The following is a 20,079-nucleotide window of genomic DNA, read 5'->3' as shown; positions in this document are numbered from 1 at the left end:
TTATGTTGAGCACAAATAGAAATATGTCGAGCCACACTCCAAATACGTTTCCAAGCCTTATGGTCAAGGGAGAGATTCAAATCTGTGTTCCATGCACCAGTAATAAATTGGGGCATATAGAGACCATATTTGCTACGCAGAATTCCTGCATAAATGAGAGATATTCCCTTCAATTAGGTGTCAGAGTCACTCAAAAAGGACTCCAAGCTGTCCAGGGGTCGCAGGAGCTGGAACAGGTTGAACCTCTCCCACAAAACCTCCCGTAACTGGAGATAGTATACATGCGAGTGTGGGGAAAGATCATATTCTTCACATAGGGGTAGATTTTAAAAAATTGCGCGATCGCTTACTTTTGTTCGCGCACCATGGATACAGTTGAGTCACAGGCCAGGGTCAGGGGCAGGCTGTGTTCAGATGTGGTTAGGAGTCAGGTAGTGGTCAGTGGCAGGCGGAGTTCAGGTGTGGTCGATTGTCAAGCAAGCCAAAGTCAGAACCAGAGATCTGTCTGAGGGAAGGCAGGACAGATAGGCAGACAGGGAGGCAAGGAACAGCACAAGTGGGCAGGTGACAACACAAGTCACTGAAGAACTGAAGACTGACCATGAGACAAAGACGAAACAAAGAACTGAAGGCTGACCACAGATGAAGACAAAGACCAGGAACTCAGGAGCAAAGACTAGGAACACAGGAATGTAGACCAGGAATGCTGAGGCAGCTTGTTCTACTATCTAGTAGTCGACCTATTGTCGAAGCAAGGAAGAGATGCTGGGGTGGCCTTTTATAAGCCTAGGCTGGTGATTTCATATCGAGCACCTCTGGCCTTTTCCCGCCACAGGCCCTTTAAGAGGAGCGAGATCAGGGACACGTGCACCTTAGGAGGGGTCTGGGGAAACAGCAGTGTCGGAGGCCTGCTCAGCATGGTGGCCTTCCTTGGCGTCAGAATAAGTAGCGACATCGGAGGCAGGCTGAGTGTGGCAGCCTGCCGCGCGTCCACTCAGGGCCTTCCTAGGCGTCAGAGAGCATCAAGTCGGGCTCGGGGCTGGAGGTAAGTGTGGCAGTCCGTGGACCTGCCCGCGGACTGCCAAATGCAACAGATTGATTTTGTTGTTATCTCCTCCCACTTCCTGTATTGCTTGGAGGTGACATGCCAATTTCATTGGCCACCTCCTGCCACCCCCACCCTCTAGTTTAAATGCCTAATCATGATTGATCAGTTGTGCTCGCTCGAAGGCCTGACTCCCAAGCGGCTCACTCACCTCCAATGCCAGCTGATGCCGCTGAGGCAGGCTGCCGCTGCCAGCTCTGCTCCTGCACAGCCTCATTCTCCTGACACCACCTCTGCTTGGTAGCCGCTTTCACCATGAGGTGAGACGCTGCCTATTCCGTGGCTTGAAGCACCGCCTCTTCCATCACAGCACCGCTGTCACAGCTGCTCCACAGCCTGAGGGCCACTGACCTCTGCCACGCCATCGATCCTGCCCAGGCATTCTCCCTAGGCACAAGTGTCTCTGCTTATAATTTAAAGGGCCCATGGCGGGAAATGCTGTGGCGCCTCCTGATGAGGTAATCTCCAGCCAGCTCTAAAAAAGGGCTCTTCAGTCTTTGCTCCTGGTCTTTGCAATGATTTGCTAGCACCTTCAAGGTCTTCATTATTCCTTCTTCCTTGTTAGATGTTCCTGGTCTCTCAATGGTTCCTTGTTCCTGTCTTCAGTGTCTTCGTTCCTGAGTCCAAGACTTCTTTCTTGCATTCCATGTCTTGTTCCTGGTTCCAAGTTTTCATCCTGTCCAGAGTCTTCAGAGTCTTCATTTGCTAGTCCAAGCCTCCATACGTCCCTTGGTTTTAAAGTCTTGTTCTTATTTCCTCCCACTTCTAGCTCTTCCTAACTTCAGGGGTCCCATTCCTGTTCCTGAGTCTGAGTCAGAGTTCCTGAATCCTGTTCCTGATCTTCAGAGTTCTTGTTCCAGCTTCCGACTTGTTCCAGAGTCTAGTGCCTACACATCGTCGAGGTCCGCAACCTGCCCACGGGTTGTGTGGGGCATGCAGTGGTGCCGGACCTCCTAAGAGCCTTTATCATGTACCAAGTCCTGATGCCAAGTCCTTGTTAAGTTCCAAGTCCAGAGTCTGTGCTGCCATCAGAGTGGTCCATGGCCAGCCCACAAGTTGTGCACAGCGTGCTGTAGCACAGGACTTTCTCAGAGCTTCGTCTGTCCTGACGTTCAAGCTGTTCCCAAGTGGCAAGCCCAGAAGTGCTTTCGGAGTGGCCAGAGGGCTACCCCAGAGACCAGCATTGCATTGCTGGTTCTGCATGCTGGACATCCAAGTGTTCCTATTCCAAGCTAAGTGTGTTCCTAGTTCCAAGACAAGAGTAGTCCCGTTCCAGTCAGCCCATACCTGGATGCATTCACACGCCAGCAGCATGGACCGTGGCCAGCCCCAGGGTTGTGCAGGTTGCACGGCGGCATAGGGGCTCACGCTCTCGAGCGTCCAGCCGCACTTGCACCATGATCTGAATTTCTTGCTTTGAATTTTCTTTCCTGTCATAAAAAAAATGCAGAAACACAAACGGAGCAATCCACTGACCTGGAAATCAGCACATCAAGCAGAGAAGATGCAGATCAAAGTATATAATGAAATAATGAACTGTGATGAGAAAGGAAGTAAAAAAAGCGAAAGGAAACCATCTGAAGCTGAGAAGGAAGGGGCAGTGTGTGAGCTCCGATTGGGAGATACGCCCCCCCCCCAACGTCACTGAAGCCTGAAACAGACGTTTTAATGGCGCCAGAACACCAGGCGTTGCGCGCTGAAGGGGCGCAAAAAAGGGGCACTCCCCTTTGTGCACCCCTTCGTGCATCCCATAGTGTTAACCATTCCCCTTCCTTTTTATCCCCTGTTAACAATCTCCATATTATAAATGTTTAATGTATTTGACAAAGGAAATGCTAAATCTTATGATTATTATGATGGTTTTTATTTTGTAGTCACTTTATCCTCCATAGCCTCAGGTACAAAAACTTAGATTGTAAGCCCTTTAGGGGATAGGGAAATATCTACTGTACCTTATTGTAAACCAATGTGATATCTCTTATTGAAAGTCGGTATATAAAAATAATGTCATGAACCGCGCTGCCTGCGGGTCTTCCCTGCGAGCAGGCTCACTTATCACGTTGTGCTGTCTTTTCTTCACTGACGCGGCAGGACGCCGCTGTCGGCCTGCCCACGCGGCCCGGAGGCCGCTCTGTGTCCTCCTGGCTTCCGCAGCCGGAACCGCGGCCTTCTTCGGGGCCTGGCACTGCCCCTATCGCTGTTTCCTCTTCGCAGCGCTAAGGCCGCAGCCCTGGGCTGGAGTAGCGGCTGGAGCCGCCCCCGGGGCCTCCTGCAGCGGCTGGAGCTGCTGCCGACATCGGGCCTACGTCCCAGGCCAGCCCTGCCTCTTCTGACGCACTACGTCAGTGCAGGCCGCTATCCGCGGTCCTGCACAGCTCCTGCACTCTCCGTAGGCTCCGGCGCGCGCCTTCCTTCAAGATTTAAAGGGCCAGACACAGGAAGTGTCTTGGCCCCACCTTGGTGACTGTTTCCTGCTTCAGCCCTATAAAGGGCTGCTCCGTAAGTTGTTCCGGGCCTTGCATTGTCTTGGAGTCTTTGCTCTGGAGGCTGCCAGAGCCTGTGTAAGGTCTTCTTGTCTCGTGGAGCTCCTCATCGTGCTGTCTTCTCGTCACGCCATGTTATGTCTTCGGATTTGAGGTCCTCGTCCAGGTGTCTTGATCCTCTACGTCCTGGTGTTCCTGCCTTCCGTGATGTTCCTTCCTACGTCTCGCCTTCAACGCTCTCGAGCCTTCTGGTCCGGTAGGCCGGGGGTCCCTCAGATGCAGTACTCCTGAGTGGACTAGCCTGCGGTGGACAGTTGTCCTGTGCTCCTGAGCCGTCCAGTCCTGGTTGTGTGTTCCTGTGCTGTCCCGCTCCCGTCGTGGTCCATGACCAGCCTCTGGGGCTGTGTAGGGCGCGTACTGGGACAGGGTGGTCCGCGACTCAGTCCAGCGGGTGGCCTGAGTAGGGCGCCCTGAGAGACAGTGCCAATGTCCATGCCTTGTGTTGTCTATGTGGATGTCAAGTGTCTTCACCATGGATGCCGTTGCATCAGCCATGTGTCTTCGCCAAGGATGCCGTTGCATCAACCCCGAGTCTTTGTCCATGGATGCCGTTGCATCAACCCAAGTCTTCGTGCCATGTGATGCCGTCGCATCAACCCTCATGTCTACGTCTCAAGGTCCGTCTGCCCTCAACCTCAGGGCAGGCCTGCTGCTCCATGCTGCTCGCAGCAGGTCCGAAAGGGCCCGGAATGGTCGGAGGACCATTCAACTTCCATCATCCTCGGATGTTGGCCATGGGAGCTTGCTGGCCTGGTCGAGGGCAAGATTGTTCAGCCATGCGGAGCCACCGTCAGCCCTTGGCTCGGCCCCGAAGGTCTAGGTCGGGCTGAGGCCTAAGGGCGCACTAAACCACCAGAGTATAACAGAATGCAAGGCCACGTGCCCGACGGTGGTGCCCCAACGATATCTTCGCCTTGTTCCAGAGTCTTGTCTCCATGTCCTGGACTGTCTAGGGGACTGGAAAACTTTTTTCAGGATTTTATGTGTACGACCTACTGGAGGCGCCAGCTGTCTGGATTCTTTTTTTTTTAACGACCTGCAGGAGGCGCCTGCTCCAGATATTTTGTCATCTTGCTGCCAGGTTGGGGTTTTACGACCTGCAGGGCCTGGCACCGCGGCCGCCTTCAGGGCCTGGCACCGCCCCCATCGCTGTTTCCTCTTCACGGTGCTAAGGCCGCAGCCCCGGGCTGGAGCCGCCCCCAGGTCCTCCTGCAGCGGCTGGAGCCGCTGCCGACATCGGGCCTGCGTCCCAGGCCAGCCCTGCCTCTTCTGACGCACAACGTCGGTGCAGGCCGCTGTCCTTGGTCCTGCACAGCTCCTGCACTCTCCTTAGGCGCCGGCGAGCGCCTTCCTTCAAGATTTAAAGGGCCAGACACAGGAAGTGTCTTGGCCCCACCTTGGTGACTGTTTCCTGCTTCAGCCCTATAAAGGGCTGCTCCATCAGTTGTTCCGGGCCTTGCATCGTCGTGGAGTCTTCGCTCTGGAGGCTCCTGCCTGCCAGAGCCTGTGTAAGGTCTTCTTGTTTCGTGGAGCTCCTCATCGTACTGTCTTCTCGTCACGCCATGTTATGTCTTCGTGCCTGAGGTCCTCGTCCAGGTGTCTTGATCCTCTACGTCCTGGTGTTCCTGCCTTCCGTGATGTTCCTTCCTACGTCTCGCCTTCCACGCTCTCGAGCCTTCTGGTCCGGTAGGCCGGGGGTCCCTCAGATGCAGTACACCTGAGTGGACTAGCCTGCTGGTGGACGGTTGTCCTGTGCTCCTGAGCCGTCAAGTCCTGGTTGTGTGTTCCTGTGCTGTCCCACTCCCGTGTGGTCAGTGACCATTCTCTGGGGCTGTGTAGGGCATGTACTGGGACAGGGTGGTCCGCGATTCAGTCCCGCGGTGGCCTGAGTAGGGCGCCCTGAGAGACAGTGCCAATGTCCATGCCTTGTGTTGTCTATGTGGATGTCAAGTGTCTTCACCATGGATGCCGTTGCATCAGCCATGTGTCTTCACCAAGGATGCCATTGCATCAACCCCGAGTCTTCGTCCATGGATGCCTTTGCATCAACCCAAGTCTTCGTGCCATGTGATGCCGTCGCATCAGCCTTCATGTCTGCGTCTCAAGGTCCATCTGCCCTCAACCTCAGGCCAGGCCTGCTGCTCCATGCTGCTCGCAGCAGGTCCAAAAGGGCCTGGAATGGTCGGAGGACCATTCAACTTCCATCATCCTCGGATGTTTGCCATGGGAGCTTGCTGGCCTGGTCGAGGGCAAGATTGTTCAGCCATGCGGAGCCACCGTCAACCCTTGGCTCGGCCCCGAAGGTCTGGGTCGGGCTGAGGCCTAAGGGCGCACTAAACCACCAGAGTATAACAAAAAAAATAATAAAATAAGTAAATAAATCCTTGCACTTCAATATTCCATAGAATCCTTCTAAGTATTACTTTTGTTACCACAGTGGAGTTGCCATTTTCATTAAAAGATTCTATGGAATATTGAAGTGCAAGGATATACTTTGATCTGCATCTTCTCTGCTTGATATAAAAAAAATGCAGGCCATCTTTACCATATAACCTTTTATTCCTTCATACACAGCCCCAGCCCTCCAATGTATCCAAAACCATTTTCTTTATCCCATTTTATGAGCTGTGAATTGAAATGATTTACATGGTATAGGCTTCCCTTTCCTTTTCCATGAATGGGTAATATTTCTGAAAAGGCAATAGTCTTTGCCATGTGACTAATCTTCTTCCCTATATTTTAGAAAGCTTTCTTTACTGCATGATTACCATTTCTAGCAAGGTCATTGGTCTCCAGATGGATGATAACATTGATATCAGTTCCTACTTTTTTCTATAATTGCATTGACTGCCTGATTTCCATTTCTACTAGCTGAGGATCCTTGAAGGTATTTCTTCTTAAACGTCATCTACTGTTCTCTCTGTATTACACTATTTACTGTACTGAATGTTACTGTCATTGAACCATGTATTTATGTACTTTATATACGGCGTATCACAATTGTATAATATTTATCTGTGGTACTTGATTTTACAGAAATCAGTACACTAACAGTATACGCCATACTGCACTGTTTATTCTTATTAGTTACTGTACTTTGTTCCCATTGTAAATCCTAATCAGCTTTAACACGGTTTGAGCTCTGTTGTTGGACATGTATGATATAAATAAACGATGATGATGAGTACTTGAAACAGGTGTGGACAAGCTAGAAGGTTGAGAGGTCGAACTAATATATATTTCAATATTGCATGCTCTCCTGTGTGTATGAGATAATCTTATATCCAGTCAAGCTGGTGCAGCTATTGTGTACCTCCATTAGTTCCAATGTACAACACTGAGGAAGGAAGGTTTTGCTGAAACATCTGTTTGTTCTCAGTTATCCGATATATATTGTACTGTTTAAGAATACTGGAACTTCTGCATGGCTTGATTTTTGCCACTTAGTGCAGTTGCTCTTGTGATTCTCTGTAGAGCTTGAACTGAGCCAGATCTAAGGCTATAAGAACATACCCAGCCAGTCAGATTTTCAGGATATCCACCATGAATATGCAATAGCCCCATCAGTTGACAGCACCTCAAAACACAGTATTCACTACAGCTTTCTCAGAATATTCATTTGCTTGAAATTTGGTTTGAATGACATGAGATTCCTTTCTTAGCCAGTGGACTTTGCTCTAGTACCTATACCTTTGATCCAGCTTAGTTCTTTCTCAATGCTTGGTCATCTAGAGATAAAGAGAGTGTGCCTCTGAATCAGTTCTATTTATTAGTCAATCCAATATTTATCAAGCAGAGAAGGCTAAAAAATCATATTGTGGTATTGTTTCCATGGAACAAATACTCCTTTTCTTATAGTGGCTGGTAGATCCTTCACAGCTGCAGAATTGCTATAAATGGACCATTCAGCCCACAATGATTTCATCCTCCACATGCCTATTATGATGTCATAGTGCTTGATTGTACTGAGGCCCAACATGCTTTATATGTGTAGTATACAAATTATTTATAAATTGTCCCTCCTTGAATGTAATACATTTTTTAAAATTCTTTAGATTCTGATGTTGCTTTTTAACATGCAAGTGGTTTCATGTTATATATTTACATGTAACAAAGCTTGTCTTGTGTAATTTGAGATCCTTAATGCAAACAATTGTCAGTGTTTTCCCCCCAAAGCATTATATACAAAATGTAGATATAATTCTACAAGAAACTTTATACTGACCTTTCTGTTCATATTTAAAAAGTACTTTCTGGATGTTTTAAAGAAAGTTAAAATAGATTTAGAAGATATTGAAGACAACAAAACATAAACTGATAAATTAGTGGGCAAAGTGAAATATTCTGATAACATTTAAATTTATCTTTTAACATTTTCCTAAAAGAATGTTACATCTCTTTTTGTACCTTCCAAGGTACAACCATTTGGATTGTAGGGGGTTTTTCATTTAATTTGGGGATTTTCCATCCAAGTTTTATTAAACTTACTGGCAGGCAGCGGCAGCAGAGGCAACAGCACCCTAAGACACCAAGAGTGTTGTGAACAGCCCAAGCCACCATGAGAGGCCCAAAGCAGCACAAATAATGGCATGAATACCACAAAGCACCAAAAAAAGCACAAACGATGGATGAACATCCCAAGGCGTAGCAGTGGTATCAGCATTCCAAGGGATAATGGGGGGTAATATATTGGCACGGTGACATCAACACCCCAAGGTATAGAGTGAGAGGTATGGCAGCAAGCACAATGATTTGAACACCCAAAGACACAGAATGAGGGGTATGACAGCAAGTGCAATGACTTGAAGATATCAAGGCTTAAGAATAAGGGACATGGCAGCAAGCATAGTGGCATCAAGGCATAGAGTAGGGATAAGGCAGCAAGAAATGTGGCAACAATGGAATTTTCACCTTCAGACTGTACAACCCAAGGGGCTTAACCCAAGCACTGAATTATGTTATCTTTCATCTTGAAGCTCCTTGTAGGGATTTAGTTCTTCCTTCGTGACTGATTATGTGTTTACCTGCTTGTCCCTGATGGAAACATTTCCATCAAGTTTTTGTGATTGAGCTCCATGAGCCATGATGTCACAAAATTGGGAAATATGAGGTTGATGCTGAGTGAAGCCTACACATTAAGTAAAGGTTGGGTGGATAGACAGTGCATGACTCAGGAGGTTTCTTGCTGGAAGTATCGTTGTTGCTTGAGGTTTTCTGGCCTTTTCTTCAGCTAGGTGCCCTGAAGCTGCATTTGTCAAAATATGGTCATGTCAGGAAGTGTGAGTTAGGACAGAATTTCTCATTTCCTACCTTGGACTTTAAGTTGGATTACAGTTGAAGATGAGCATTTTTAATGTACCTTTGGACTTCTTAAGTTTTGTAGTTGAACTGCGCTGCACAAGTAGTTTTTGACAAAATGATTACAAAAAGATTTTTTACATCTGATGGCATTTTTTAGCCCTTAGTCCAACTTTTTTGAAATATATATTTGGTTGGCAAGCGGTCTGAGATTTTTGCTTTTGTTAAAAATTTAAATTTTCTGGTGAACGTTTTGAGTTTTTTTTTATCTTAAGGAAGACTAACTTTTCCAGCAACTCTGGTGCCAACCATGCTTGATATGGATGCACGATGTCCCCTGCTATTGAGAATAGCCATTCACTGGGCATGCTGGTTGGTGAGTAGGAAAGGAAATGCTGGATAACCTTGGAGGAGCCCAACCAGAGCTCATTCTTTTGTTTCCAGTATGCCAGTGGGTCTATGTCCATGATCTTGATGGGATCTCCAAGGTAATGCATGATTGCAATTCATGTAGGGATCTTCTTTGCTGGGAGGAATATTAGCGTTTGTTGCTAGCCACTGAAGCTATGTTTTATGGCAGGAGAGTCACTTCTGCAGTGGCCATGGGAGGTGATGAATAAAGATAGGGGAGGAAATGGTAGTTTTCAGGGTGCTGCTAATGCTGACAGTACTACATAGGGAGCCAACTTATTTCTTCACTGTATCTCCATTGTCCCTCTGCCTCTGGAACTGTCATTCTTGCACCGTAGCCACCAACTTCTCCTTCCAATAAATCAGATTGTTGGATTGGGGGGGGGGGGGCGGGGGGCGAGAGTCATTTTCATCCAGGTCACATAGGATGGCCACCATGTAAGGATTCAGCAGGGGGAGGGGTTTGAGATGATTTTCCACTTGTTGCAGCAAAAGGTTAATGAGAACCAACACCTCTGGTCCCTGTTTCTGTTCATGCCGGAAACCCTATAACTTCTCCTCTAGGATATTGATTATGGGGATGATCTTATCCAATATGGCTGTTGTTGAACTCAAATCCTTCCATGGCATCCTTGAAGGCCTAAAGACTTGTACTACTTGTGGCAGATGTAACCAGTCCTGACGCCCCATTGCAATCCATGCCAATCCTCCACTAGCTTATGAAGAAGTGTCTATTCCTCCACTAACCTCCACCTAGTGCCTACCTCCTGAATAAAATGATGCACAAGAGCCATGACTGTTGCCTGCTTTTCATGGAGTTGCTGCCTACCCTTCAAACTCTGGTTAAAATGACCTAGTATTTACCTGCACCTCTCTTTCAGGACCCACAGGCCACAGCTGCCACCTTCCTTGCCTTGCCCCCAAGCCCAGGGCCTTCCTTACTGTGATGTGCAACAAATGTGCAAGCATCAGATCCCCGGTAGCCCCTATAACTTATTGCCCTGGGGCAGTGGAGGAACAGCTCCTGATAGGGATCAGGAGGCAACTGCCCCAGGGGGCGGAGCACTGGAGGAGACAGAGGCTAGGATGAGCTTCACCACTGGAAGCCCGAGGTCCCCCCGGGAGGAGCCCAGAGAGACCCAGGCCACTTGGACTTAGGTGGGCCTCGCAGGGTCTCCTGGGAGAGTAGAAGTCCGGTGTACCCACAGACACAGGGAGAGCGCGATCGGGATCGAGACTAGAGGTCCGATGGAGCAAGGAGGACCAGAACAGCATAGGTGATGACAAGGCAAGGAACAGAGCCAGAATCTAGGGACGAAGTCAGGCGAGCAAAGGTCAGAGTCCAGAGGTCAGTCCGTGGAATGGTCAACAAGGCAGAGGTTAGATACCGGAGATCAGACAAGGTCACAGGCAGGCCGAAGTCAGGAGGCAGGCAGCTTGCAGGCGGGCAGGTCAAGGAACAAGCTGAGGTCTTGAGGTAGGCGGCAGGCAGGCAGGTCAAGGAACAAGCTGAGGTCTTGAGGCAGGCAGGCAGACAGGTCAAGGAACAAGCTGAAGTCAGTACCAGTCAAGGAACAAGCTGAGGTCTTGAGGTAGGCGGCAGGCAGGCAGGCAGGTCAAGGAACAAGCTGAGGTCTTGAGGCAGGCGGCAGGCAGGCAGACAGGTCATGTAACAAGCTGAAGTCAGTACCAGTTAGACAGTCCGGAAATACTACCTAGGGAAATGTACAGACGAACACAGGAACAAGACGAGCAGGAACTAGGATGCAGGAACAAGTCAGGAACAGGACTGGAACAGAAGGATCCTGGAACAAGACTAGGAACAAGACAAGCACAGGAACAAACGCAAAGGCAATCTCGCATATAAGCCGACCCGATTGCCAAGGCAAGGAAGCACAAACAGGAACTTCCTTATATCGGGGGATCAATCAGGGCCCTCCGCTGAGCTGAGGCCCGCCCTTGGCCCTACAATAGGTCGGGCGGTCTACGCACAGGGGCATGGCCAGCATCGATGAGGACGCCGAACCTCAGCTTGGGGCCTGGCGCCCAGTGGAAGGCCCGGCAACCGCCACCGCGGGACGCCGGGGCCTAGAGGAGCTGGCAACCACCGCTAGGGAGGCTGACCTGGGACCTGCCATGGAACCATGAAGGTGAGCAGGCCTGTGTGCGGGATAGCTGCAGACGGGGCGCATAACAGTACCCCCCCCTTCTAGGCCTCCCCCTATGTGGCTGTGGTTTGTCAGGGTAGGCTCTATGAAAAGCCTTCAAAAGTTCTTTATCAAGAATGTTGTGTGATGGTTCCCACGAATTCTTCTCAGCCCCATAACCCTCCCAGGCGAGGAGGTATTCCCACTTGCCTCGACGTCGCCGTACGTCGAGGACCTCTCTTACCTGGAGGGAAGAGTCAGGTTCTGCAGAGACCCGAGAATCAGGAGGAGCTCTGTGTGAGGGATAGGAGAGGACCAATGGTTTTAGCAAGGACACGTGGAACGTGTTATGGATGCCCATAGAATGAGGGAGCTGGAGTTGGTATGATACAGCTCTTCGGATCACAGGAAAAGGTCCTATATGTTTCGGAGCCAAACGATGAGAAGGGAGTCTCAATCAGATGTGTCGAGCACTCAGCCACACCTTCTGGCTGGGACAGAAGAGTAGAGCAGGACGTCTGTGAAGGTCTGAGGTGCACTTAGCGCGTTCAGCAGCTTGCAAGAGACGCTCTTTTACTTGGGTCCAAACTTGACGAATAGTATGAGCCATGGATTGTGCTGCTGGTGACGGGACCGTCAAAGAAACAGGAAGAGGCAGTTGGGGCTGCCGTCCAAAAACCACCGCAAACGGGGAAATGTCAGTGGCTGCAGCAACATGAGTGTTGTGCGACAGTTCGGCCCAGGGAAGAAGGTCCGACCAATCATTTTGTTGATCATTTACATAGGAATGAAGGAATGTCTTCAAAGTCCGATTGGTCCTTTCAGCCTGCCCATTGGCCTGGGGATGGTAGGCTGATGTATAGGTTAAGGAGATATCGAACTTCTTACATAAGGAACGCCAATACTTGGCCGTAAAATGTGGTCCTCGATTGGAGACAATCTCCTTGGGGAGTCCATGGAGGCGAAAGATGTTCTTTAAGAAGAGTTTCACCAATTCCGTGGCTGAAGGAAGGTTCGGCAAGGGAATAAAGTGACCCATCTTTGAAAAGCGGTCGATAATGACCCAGAATACTGTGTTATTCTGGGAAGGAGGCAGGTCAGTAATAGTCCGTCGAGATGCTGGACCATGGTTCAGTGGGTGCTGGGAGTGGCTGAAGTAAGCCCCATTGCTTTCCCGTGGGTGGCTTTTGTTGTGCCCAGGTGGGACACGAGTCCATGAAGTTTCGAGAGTCTTGCACCATGTTAGGCCACCAATAGTGTCTTCGCAGCATTTCCAAGGTCCTCGCAGTACCAGGGTGACCTGCCAGTTTGGAGTCGTGAGCCCATCTTAACACTCGCTCATGTAGCCTACGAGGCACGACGGTCTTTCCAGCCAGGACTGTAGTAGTAGCGGCCAGAGAAATACAAGCAGGGTCAATGATGAAGCTAGGGACTTCGGGGACATCTTCGGGTTCAAATGATATGGATAGTGCATCCGCGCACTGGTTCTTGGAGCCAGGACGAAAACAGAGATTGAAGTCAAATCGTTCAAAGAACAGTGCCCAGCGGGCCTGATGAGGATTCAAGAGTTGAGCCTCCTTGAGATGCTCAAGGTTCTTGTGGTCAATGAAGATGGTAAATTTATTTTGCGCCCCTTTTAACCAGGGGTGCCATTCCTGAAGTGCAAGCTTGACCGCGAGGAGTTCACGGTCACCCACGGTGTAGCGTTGTTCTGTGGGGGAGAATTTATGAGAGTAGAAAGAGTAGGGAATTAATTTGCCCTTAGGGGAGTGTTGACTCAGAATGGCTCCAGCGCCATTCGCAGAGGCGTCCACTTCTACCTCAAATGGACGCCTGGGATCCGGGTGGTGGGGACAAGGGCCGGAACTGAAAGCCTCCTTAATCATCTGGAAAGCCGCAAGTGCTTTGAGTGACCATATCCGGGTGTTGACCCCTTTCCTCGTCATAGCAGTAAGTGGGGCAACTATGGAGGAGTAATTAGCAATGAAGCTTCGGTAATAATTGGTGAAACCAAGAAAACGTTGCAAGGCCCGAAGGCCTACTGGCTGGGGCCAATCACGGATACCTTGGACTTTCTCTGGGTCCATCGAAAATCCACGGTCAGAAATGATGTTTCTTAGAAAGGTTAAGCGATTACTCTGAAACAGGCATTTTTCCAGCTTGGTGTACATGTGGTTTTCTCTCAGATGTTGAAGGACGATATGGACATGTTCACAATGGGACTCTAAGTCCTTAGAGAATATTAGGATGTTGTCTAGATAATATGATTACGAAGTTGTACAGAAGATCTCGGAAGATTTCATTCATAAGTCACTGAAAGACGGCTGGAGCGTTATAAAGCCCAAAGGGCATCACTATGTATTCGTAGTGACCGTCTCTTGTATTAAATGCTGTCTTCCAAATATCATCAGGATGGATGCGTACCAGATTGTACGCACCCTTCAGGTCCAACTTGGAGAAGATTCGTGCCCCTTCTAGACGATCGAACAGTTCGCTGATGAGGGGTAGTGGATATCGATCCTTGCAAGTTATAGCATTGAGACCCCTGTAATCAATACAGGGATATAGCCCACCGTCCTTTTTTTTCAAGACGAAGAACTCCGCCCCAGCAGGGGAGTCAGATGGACGGATGTAGTCTTTCTTTAAATTCTCTTTAATGTATTCAGACATAGCCTGGGTCTCAGGCTGAGACAATGGGTAGGTTCTGCCTTTGGGAGGTGTAGTGCCCGGCAGGAGTTCAATAGGACACTTGAACTTACGTAACGGAGGCAGGGTATCCACTTTCTGCTTAGAGAAAACATCACTGAAGTCAGAATACTGCGGAGGAAAGCCAGATAAGGTAACAGATTTGAGAACAGGCATTACACGAGAAATGGAATGCAGACAAGACTTTTGGCATTTAGAGCCCCACTGCACCAACTGCAGGGATTGCTAATCGAACTGGGGTTCGTGGGTCTGGAGCCAGGGCAGCCCCAGGATAACTGGATGGGTTGAACGCTTCAAGATGTAGAAAGACATCTCCTCTTTGTGGAGGGTACCCATGGTGAGACGGATGGCCACTGTCTGGTGAGTGATGAGACCGGGGAGATGGTCACCCTGGATGGAGGCGATACAAAGGCTCACTTCCAGTGGTCGGAGAGGTATATTCAAGAGTTTGACAATGTCATCCATAATGAAGCTGCCGCTCGCTCCGGTGTCAGTGAACGCAGTTGTAGCAAAAGTGTGGGCCCTGATGCCCAAAGAAACTGGAAGCAACAGTTGAGGGCCAGAAACAGTTGCACCCAAGCTCGGGACCCCCGCCGGGCTCAGGCTTTGCAATTTCCCAGACGGGGCAAAACTGCAAGCAATGTCCAGAAGTGCCACAGTAAAGGCAGAGACTCTCCTTCCGCCGCCGAAAATGCTCAGTTGGAGACAAACACCCACGATTCACCTCCATGGGTTCCACCATGGAAGGAGGTGGTGGAGAGTTCTTCACTGGGTTGCTGGGTACGCTTGAGATATGTGCTAAAGGAGGGCGTGGAACCTTTACTTCTAGGCGTCTCTGCCTAGTTCGATCCTGCCGGCAAGGGAGATCAGGTCTTCTAGAGACGTGGGAGTCTCACGGACGGAGAGCTCATCTTTCAGAGCACAAGAAAGTCCATCTAGGAAGATGGCTTGCAGACAATCTTCATTTGCTGAACTGAAATAAACATTTAAAAACAAAACGGGCCTCCCTGGGTCCATACCAGGCTCCCTACTTTGGTGCTAGTCTCAGGGCTGGATGACATTTTTTAAGAGTCATAGTGGGGCAGAGGAGAGTGGGATTTGCTACTGAACCTTTTTCCTGCCAACCCCACAGAAGGGGTAAGTGGGGGCCAGAGAAGTTCCTGGCCCTGGCTGATTTCTAGGAGAGATGGGGCAGAGAGGCCTGGGGATGCCCCATCTGGGCTTGGCTTAGCCCAGCCAGATAGGCTCTGGCCCTAGCTTGGTGATGGGGCTGCATTTAAAAATAAATTTTCTTGGTAAATAGGGCACACTATTGAATAGCACACACTATTTGCCAAAACACAAAAACACATGAAATTTGGATTTTTTTTTATTGGGGCTGTGCATGTATTTTGGGTAAAATGAACCAAAACAAAACTGGGCCAGTCTGGTTCAGACTACCCATTCATTTTAAATGAATATATATCCTTACTAAGTGGTTTTCTCCTCTTAAAAAATCCTTTCTAAGCTTGATAGGAAGGCTCTTGATCCTTAGCCATTGCTTCTCATCATTGCCACTGCTACTTGTGCTCGCTCCAGGTCTCTCTGGAGAAAGAATAGCCTTCCATTGTCCTCTCCCATTGATATGTTTTCTTCTTAATACCAGGGACATGATGCAGTTTATTTAAGCAGATCGCTAATGGATAGAGGCTTTTAGTGTTACAATCAATGGTGACACACAGACAGCAGACCAGACAGTCACTTATGTTACAAACAGAACACAGTGAACTGCTGATGCATGCTAAGTACACTAAGAATTTAGTACAGGAGTCACAGAATAATTAATACAGTATCATAGTGTCACTAATTTACATAGCGAAAGCAAGCCGCACCCTGCCACAATTAGTTGTTGGCCATTTTGCACACACTGCAAGAGAAAATCAATCTATATATGTTTCTTATAGTCACTGAAACATGCTGCCTGCCTGCTATATTTATTTATTTATTTTATTTATTTAAAAACTTTTGTATACCGCTTATACACAATGTGGCAATCTAGACGGTTTACAGGCAAGAATATTCATAATATAATAATAGATAAAACAAAGACATCATAACATTAAGGTACAATGAAAGAAATTAAAAACAGAAAATAAAAATAAGTAAAAATACAATTAAGTATAAGTGTTAAAATGTAAGCAATAACTAATGTGTAAATTAACTAAATAAGCAACAGTATGATTGGGAGGAGGATTATAGAGGCATTATTCTGTATTGTTAAGCTCAAAGGCAGTAGAACATAAATATGTTTTTAATTTTTTCTTAAATTCTTTCAGGTTGGTTATGAGTCTTGAATTGAATTCTAAAGCAGGGGACCAGCTACTGAAAAGGCACATTTTCTGGTGATTTCTAGTCTGGCAGTTTTGACCGTTGGGACCTTGAGGATATTTTTATCGATTGATCTTAGGTGACGTCGAGACTGGTAAAGAGGTAGAGAAGTACATAACCAGATGGAGGATGGATTATGAATTAAATTGAAAATTAGCATTAGAATTTTATATTGAATGCGTTGCTTAATTGGTAACCAATGGAGGCTGAGGAGAACAGCAGAAATATATTCTTTCATTTTGGTATTTGTTAGGAGGAAAGCTGCCAAGTTTTGTATAAATTGAAATGGGCAGATTGTTGATTCTGGGCACCCAATGTATAAAGAATTACAAAAGTCTAAACTTGAAAGGATGACGGCTTGAAGCATAGTTCTGAAGTCTGCTGGAAAGAGAAGAGGTTTAAGTCTTTTTAGAAGATTCACTTTATAAAATGAAGATTTACAAGTTTGGATATGTTCTCTATCATGGATAGTTTGGAGTCAGCGATAATGCCTAAATTCCGGGCATGAGTTACTATGGTAATTGTGTGATTATCAAATGTGAGATGCGATGGGGGACTGCATGGAGAGTTGGGAATGATGTATAGGTGTATTCAGTTTTTACAGAGTTTAGCTTCAGTCTGTTGTAAGAAGTGTAGTCTTACTATGCTGATATACAGTCACATTGTTACAGTTAGAATTTCTCCTGTTGTTAGCAGCACAGTTAGGTCACAGTGACAGTGACTGTAAGAGCATACTTTGGTTTCTCCTCTAAATCTAAAACTTTTTTCTATTCTTTTTTTTTTTAACTCTGAAACTTTGAAGCAAAGAGCTTCAAAATCTCTGCCTTCTGTCTCTTAGATCCAGCAGAGGAATCATTGAGAACAGATTGGTCACTAGCTGCTCAAAGTGCTCTTAGTTTTACTTTTACCTAAAAAAATGCTGAAATAAATCCAGGCAACTGCCAGCTGGGATAACCTGGTTGAAAAAGTGCTGAAACATGATTGTTTCTGCTTCTTTCTTGTCCCATTTCCAACTGCTTCCACTGTGTTTGACTTCAGATCTAAAATAATTAATTGCTATGCTTCCCCCATAGAGTTAAATGGGGCCAAACTGAGCAAAAATGATTCAGATTTTTCAGGAAACTGTGCCCATTCGGTTTGGTTGACCTGAACCAAAATGAAAATTGACTCATTCATTGTGTTTTTCATTTTTAGATCATCTGAATGCACATTACTGTTAGATTGTTTTATCTTTCTAACTTCATTAATGCTGTTTAATTAATCTTCCCTTAGAAATAACAAAACTCAGTGAAGCACTGGCAGTGTCCCAAAAGAAAAATGTTGGCTTGGAGGAACAGGTGAAAGATCTACAGTTGGTATCAGATTCTTTTGTGTTAAAAACTCAGCAGCTCCAGATTTCACTCCAGATGGAAAATGAGTTGCAAATCAGATGCCAGGAACTGCAAAAGCAAATAGTAGGTAAGATAAGATTGTCTCTGTTCAGTCCTCCTAAGAGTGACAAAGTACCATGCTACAGATTATCTATTAATTATATCTCACCACTTTAAAATTGTTTTAACCATTAATGGATATGTAACATCTAAATCATCTTATTTGGCTTTGGTTAATTCAGTGAAAACCAAAAGGGGATTATCAACCTCTTAAACCTATTTTTACCTCTTAATAAAGATATACTTTTACAACTTACATTGTAAAACTGTTACTGTATCAAATACTTTTTTGAATATTATATGTAAATTGTAAGATAATATTTTTTTAAAATAATTTAAATTTGAAATTTATAAACCACATTTCCTGATTATTTGTCACAATAGTAAAAACATAAAGCAAAAACATTAAGTCAAAAATAACCATGAACAAAACAATCTTCCAAAGTAAGATCCTGTGTTTGCTGTTCTTTTGTTTTGGCAAAACAGTTGGCTAGTTCATCTAAAAGGTGAAATTATTATGTTCCCAAACTGAGTTAACAAGTTTTAACATTCACTGTAAAGTACTAAGTAGGTGCTTTTCACAGTTTTGTACGTTCCAGACTAGTATCAGTAGGCCATTGTAAAAGTAGAACGATGTGTTTTCCTCTTACTTTTAACATTTTTAAAAAAAGAACAAATTGATATGGTCTGGAGTATGATGGATATTTCTTGATGACAAATGTATTGTTTAATACTAACATGAAATGTGATCAAACAATACCATTATATGATTTAAGAACATAAGAAGTGCCATACTGAATCAGATCAATGGTCCATTCAGCCCTGCATCCTAAAGCTCCCAGCACATCCTAATGGGGAGATCTATTCCATACTAACATAGTAGATGATGGCAGATAAAGACCAAGAGGGTGATATTAGCGCTATTTAGCTGGATAAGCTTAGATTTATCTAGCTAAATAGTTGTGGCTGAATATCCGGCGCTACTGAATGGCCATCACTTAGCTGGCTAACTGGCGGGTGGGGCAAGAGCATTCAGGGGAGAAGCCAACTTAGCCGCAACCTGCAGGGTGGAGCCCTGCAGGTCTCCACTGTCGGCTTACGGAGCTGGATGAGACAAAGGCCCAACTGGAGCTTCACTTGTACCAGCCCTCGTTCCCTTTAGATTGAGCCCTCGGGTGCCAGGGCTAACATGTCAGGCAGAGGCCTTTGCTGAAGAACCAGAGATCTGTCAAGATGGTTGTTTTAGAGGTCAGGGTCCAGGGCAGAGAAGATTCAGACGAAGTCGGAGAGCAGGCAGTGGTCAGTGGCAGGTGGAGTTCAAGCAAAGTCCAGAGGCAGGCTGAAGTCAGAACCAGAGATCCATTCAAGGGAAGAAGGGATAGATAGGCAGACAGGGAGGCAAGGAACAACACAGGTGGGCAGGCGAAGTGACAGAAGACACTGAAGACTGACCACAGGACGAGGATAACATTGTTATTGTTTTTAAGGTTTTGGGTGGACCCTTGGACACTGTGGCTGCTGACCACGCCCATGGGGGGAAGTCCCGTGAGGGGCCACAGGTCAGGTTCAGCTTTAGGACACACAACACAGATAGATCTTTTATTAACAGTATTGAGGAGCCACCAGAGGTGGCAGTAGTGAGCAGAGATGAAGTCTGGCTGGGCTTGTAGTCCCTCAGGGCTCTGGAACAGAGATCCCACAATTGCTGTGCTGTAGTGAAGAGAAACTGAGATAGTGAGTACAATGAAGTATATGCAGGGTCCTGGAATAGAGCCTCGTAGTTTGAGTACTCACACAGCGGTTTCTCTCAGTAGGAATCACAGGAGCTGGGTAGAGGCAGGCCCTCGAGGAGCGAGTACCTGGTTCCAGGGAACAGCTCAGAGAGAGAAGTAGAAGGTAACTCACTGATGGTGAGGGCAGCGGTATCTTCCAGGCAGAAGTGAAGTCCAGGCAGCGAGTCCGGGAACATGGGTCCTCGAGGAGCGAGTACCGGTTCCAGATAGCGACCTAAAAGAGAAGAGAGAGGCCCCCGAGGAGAGGGTACCCCAAATAGAGTTAGTCCAATAATGGAG

The 20,079-nt window shown here is 47.1% G+C and overlaps 1 protein-coding gene across 6 annotated transcripts in view; it reads left to right on the top strand.

The window, feature by feature from the left end:
• LEKR1 (leucine, glutamate and lysine rich 1) overlaps positions 1-20,079 on the top strand; it is a 515,362-nt gene that overhangs the window by 239,504 nt on the left and 255,779 nt on the right. For all 6 annotated transcript variants that reach the window (XM_029615748.1, XM_029615750.1, XM_029615751.1 and 3 more), the window contains one exon: positions 17,850-18,035. In XM_029615748.1, the coding sequence (XP_029471608.1) occupies positions 17,850-18,035 (186 nt within the window). The remainder of the gene's footprint in view (positions 1-17,849; positions 18,036-20,079) is intronic.

The sequence above is a fragment of the Rhinatrema bivittatum genome, chromosome 9 (genome assembly GCF_901001135.1).
Source record: "Rhinatrema bivittatum chromosome 9, aRhiBiv1.1, whole genome shotgun sequence".
NCBI classification, from domain to species: Eukaryota; Metazoa; Chordata; class Amphibia; order Gymnophiona; family Rhinatrematidae; genus Rhinatrema; species Rhinatrema bivittatum.
Note: the sequence above shows the minus strand (reverse complement) of the source record. Positions and strands in the feature narration are given on the sequence as shown.